General features: G+C 45.3%; 1 protein-coding gene across 2 annotated transcripts; it reads left to right on the plus strand.

Annotated features, from left to right (window-relative positions):
* The first annotated feature begins 2,098 nt into the window (after positions 1-2,098).
* Positions 2,099-3,733, plus strand: PI3 (peptidase inhibitor 3). Of its 2 annotated transcripts, none has more exons than XM_008995991.4 (3): positions 2,099-2,198; positions 3,047-3,322; positions 3,559-3,733. In XM_008995991.4, the coding sequence occupies exons 1-2, from the start codon at positions 2,120-2,122 to the stop codon at positions 3,319-3,321; spliced, it is 354 nt and encodes a 117-aa protein (XP_008994239.3). In that variant the 5' UTR covers positions 2,099-2,119; the 3' UTR covers position 3,322; positions 3,559-3,733. The 2 variants fall into 2 exon arrangements, with proteins under 2 accessions (XP_008994239.3, XP_002747633.3); XM_002747587.5 differs by having other exon boundaries at positions 3,050-3,322.
* The last annotated feature ends 384 nt before the right edge of the window (positions 3,734-4,117 follow it).

Raw genomic sequence — 4,117 nt, forward strand, 5'->3', positions numbered from 1 at the left:
GTGAACTGGTACAATCATATTGGAAAATTGACTGCAGTATTTATGATAGCTGGATGCATCTATATTCTGTGATTTGCACTCTGTGATCCAGCAATTCCATTCCTAATTTATCCAAAATAAACGCATACCTATGTTCTCCAAAAGATATGAGCATGAATATTTGCAGCAACACTACAATAGCTAAAACCTAGAAATATCCAATGTGTATTGACAGTAGAATGAATATATAACATTTTTGGTATTTTTCATATAATAGAACTCAGCAGTGAAAATGAACTACAGTTGTAGGCTTCAAAATGGATGACTCTCAAAAATGGAATGTTGAGCAACATAAGCAAGACCTATGACCACTATGCCTTAGATTTCATTTACATACACATTGAAAAGTATAGTACACTGAATATATGTTTCAGAATACAGACAGAAGTGGCGTAACTATAAAGGAAAGCAAGGTAATTACCATAAAATCTCGGAAAGTGGCTATCTCTGGGGAGGAAGGAGAATGAAGCAACTGGGGAGAGGCATGGAGCATAGATACAGTAATTACTCTCCTCCTTTTCCTGGCAGCTCATTTTAATGCTATGTTTTAAAGAATATAGGTATTTTCTATGCAATTTTGTTTGTTTGTATGGTTTATTGTACAATGAGCCTTTTTGTAAGGTAGCGGAAAGACTTAAACAGTCTGAGATTTTTTTCTGTCTCCTTCAGTTTCAGGCTTGGTGGGCATGTGATCAGAGCCTAAAGAGACAAAAGGTGGGGATTTAATATCCAATAATTAGTTTGTTATCTTCCCTGCCTTCACTCCACCTCAACTCAGTGACTTTCTGAACTCAGATTCTGTCCCTGACAACCCAACTTGAGGATATTCATTTCTATTACTCAGAACTCTTGGTAACAATGACAGAATAGCAAGTCAGACTAGCTGAAGCAGAGGGCTAATTTATTGCCTCATAACCCAACCATGAGAAGGGTGTGTGAAGGACTGCTCTCAAGGGAAAGGAGGAAGACTGGCTGTTTCATCTGAATCTTCTCTGACCATCACTTCTCTCCTTGTCTCTGCGTATTAGGGTCGTTTTTCTCAGACGATTGATCTCCACCCTCAGACTGGGATCACTGCTTCTGGAATTCCCTGGTTCATATACATCACCTTTGCCAAAAGGAGGGATCACCCTTTTCCTCTTATTATCCTGAATTCAAATAAAAGACTTTAATAGACCAGGCTAAGTCTCACACAACACACACACACACACACACACACACACACACACACACACACACACACCTGTGGTCAGGGGCCAGGCTTTCATGATTAGAAGTTTCCATTAGATTCACAAGCTGATGGTAAAGAGAGATAATTCTTCACAAGCAACAGGATGCTGTTCAAAGAATTGGGGCATGCTGGGCACACAAAGTGTAGATGTCCAGTGTATGCATGATTTATGTTTTCTACTCTTCACTTTTCTGATTATTTTCTCCCTACCACTGTGATTTCCAGGGCGTCATCCCTCTCCAGACCTAGAATTCCACTTTCCAATTACTTTCTTGATGCATCTCAAAGACTGTCTGTGAAATGGCAAAGTACAATAATTTGTCACTATTTATTCAAGGCAAACTTGTCTCACAGAGTTTTTGCAGGAAGAAGGAAGGAAAAGTCTAGTTTGATGCCAGGAGTGGTAAAATGATATAGTAGATTTGGGTGGGGTTTATAAGAGCATAATGAGGAAACACCTTGGTTTTGGAATGAAGACTGGATCTACCAGTGACTAGCTGAATAACCTTCTGTAATTCCTTTCTCTTCTTGGGCCTCATAGTATTTCAAAACATGAATAATTTGGTTGTAATGTTACCTGACAAGTGAGCCAGCACTTCTACTCTGTGGGAAAGTAGGAAACCTCTTGGGATGATCAGAGGTGATATGATGTAATGTCTATTAGCTCTCCCTGTGACTAATCCCTGGGGAAAGCCCCCAAGTCCCTCCCAGAATAGGGTGGATATTTCCCAAAGCAGCTAAAGAAATGCCCCTTGTAAATACCACAAACCCGCCCCTGGAGCCAGGCCAAGCTGGACTGCATAAAGATTGGTATGGCCTTAGCTCTTAGCCAAACACCTTCCTGACACCATGAGGGCCAGCAGCTTCTTGATCGCCGTGGTGCTCCTCATCGCGGGGATGCTGGTTGTAGAGGCAGCTGTCATGGGAGGTGAGTGAACAGGTGACCTGCTGGGGCTGAGTTGGACTAAGGGGAGGCTCTCTGGGACACCCTGGGCCAGGACAGGGAGCACTTATGAAGCAGTAGGCAGACCGAAGCCCAGACTTCAGCTTTCTGGACTTTGCCATCATATCCAGAAAAGGCAGGACTTGGGCTGGTGGACTCCACATGCTTTCACCCCAGTGACTAAGGTATCAGGAGTATTTGTGGAAGTAGTGTTGGTATGTGACCTTGGTCTCAGGTGTTAATACCTGTGCAGAATGTGCAATAAAATGATGAACTCCAGGATTTTAAGCCTTGGGTGTGGACACTGTCCCCTGTTTCTCTGCCCCATGAAAGCACCAGAGTAATCAGTACTCCAAAAGGAGGTTAAGAAACAACAAGGCTTCAGAAATCACATCATTTGAGGATCCCCATTTTATGGAGGGAACCAAAATGTAGAAATGAGTGAGCAATTGCCAAGCTAATTCCCAGAGCCAGGATGGGGCTCAAGTCTCCTGGTATGTGACTCAGGGCTCTTTCCTACTCCATGTGCTTTCTAAGAAATGACAATATGTCCTGTTTGCTGCTGGGTGTCACTCCAGTCTGACCACTGCTCCTGAGAGACTTGGAGTGGAGAAAGGGGGAAACAGATACTCAAGGGAACTCTGGTCCTGTAGACCCCAGAAAGGGAAGAACCTTCCAAGAGTGCAGCTCCCCTAGGTCCCCCAGGTGTATCTTCCCTACTCAGGTCATGGTTTGAGGATGCTGCAGTGAGCAGTGGATGGATCCAGGGGAAAGACATGGTAGCTGAAGCAGGTGCTTACTGGGTATAACTGTGGGCTCATTTCTTCTTTTAGCAGTTCCTGTTTTAACAGACACTGTCAAAGGTCATGTTCTGGTCAATGGACAAGATCCCGTTAAAGGACAAGTTTCAGTTAAAGGTCAAGATAAAGTCAAAGGGCAAGGGCCAGTCAAAGGTCAAGCCTCCATTAAGTCTGGCTCCTGCCCCAAGACCTTGATCCGGTGCGCCATGTTGAATCCCCCTAACCGCTGCTTGAAAGATACTGACTGCCCAGGAATCAAGAAGTGCTGTGAAGGCTCTTGTGGGATGGCCTGTTTGGATCCCCGGTGAGGTGAGCACTAGCTGGAGGAAGAGGGAACCCTTGAAGACACAAAAGAAGGTTGAGCGGTAGGGAACCATCCCAGGCTGGTGGGAGGGAGGTTGTGGGAGGTGACAGAAAGACTGGGAGCCTGCGGTGTCTGAGAGGGTATAGCCAGAGCGCCTGGAAGGATGATCTGACCTCCTCACTCCTCTGAGTGCTTTGATGCGCTGACTCTCACTCACCTCTGATTCTCTTCTCTTCCACAGATGGAGCCTGTCCTTGCTGCACCTGTGCCATCCTCAGAGCTGCAGTCCCCATCTGGTCCTAGGTTCCTGCCACCCTATTCCTTCCCAAACTGCCCATTCTTCCTCCCACTCAGGATGCCCAAGCCTGGAGTTGCCTCTCTCATCCACTTTCCAATAAAGAGTCCTTTCTGCTCCACTTGTTTCTGGTTCCTATGACTTCTGGGCTCCTAGATGCTTTGGGGAAATGGATGTAGAATTGGGACTTCTCTCCAGTGAAGAGGGGAAAGGGTCCCATGGTGAATGAGAGTGGGGGAGGGGGGAACAGGAGGCCCATCCCTAGGACTTCATATTATAAATCCAATTATCAGCCCTAGTGCTGCTGCCATCTCCATTTCACCAGAAAATGGAAATCTGGAAATCTTGCCTTTGGCCAAGGATCAGGGAAAACAGAAAACACAAAAAATAAATAAGTGTTACATAAAGTGTAAGCAAGTCTCTTTTTTTTCCAATCCACCGTTAGTCCTGACCTGGCCTCTGCTGGCCTTGCCAGTGTGACCAGCCAACCCTTACAGCTGAACCT

The sequence above is a fragment of the Callithrix jacchus genome, chromosome 5 (genome assembly GCF_049354715.1).
Source record: "Callithrix jacchus isolate 240 chromosome 5, calJac240_pri, whole genome shotgun sequence".
NCBI lineage: Eukaryota > Metazoa > Chordata > Mammalia > Primates > Cebidae > Callithrix > Callithrix jacchus.

What these genes read in the sequence shown, in the direction of transcription:
- PI3 (XM_008995991.4), top strand. Translation starts at nt 2,120, where the DNA reads ATGAGGGCCAGCAGCTTCTTGATCGCCGTGGTGCTCCTCATCGCGGGG. An exon ending in AGAGGCAGCTGTCATGGGAG is followed by an intron (nt 2,199 to 3,046) that starts GTGAGTGAACAG and finishes TTCTTCTTTTAG; the next exon opens with CAGTTCCTGTTTTAACAGAC.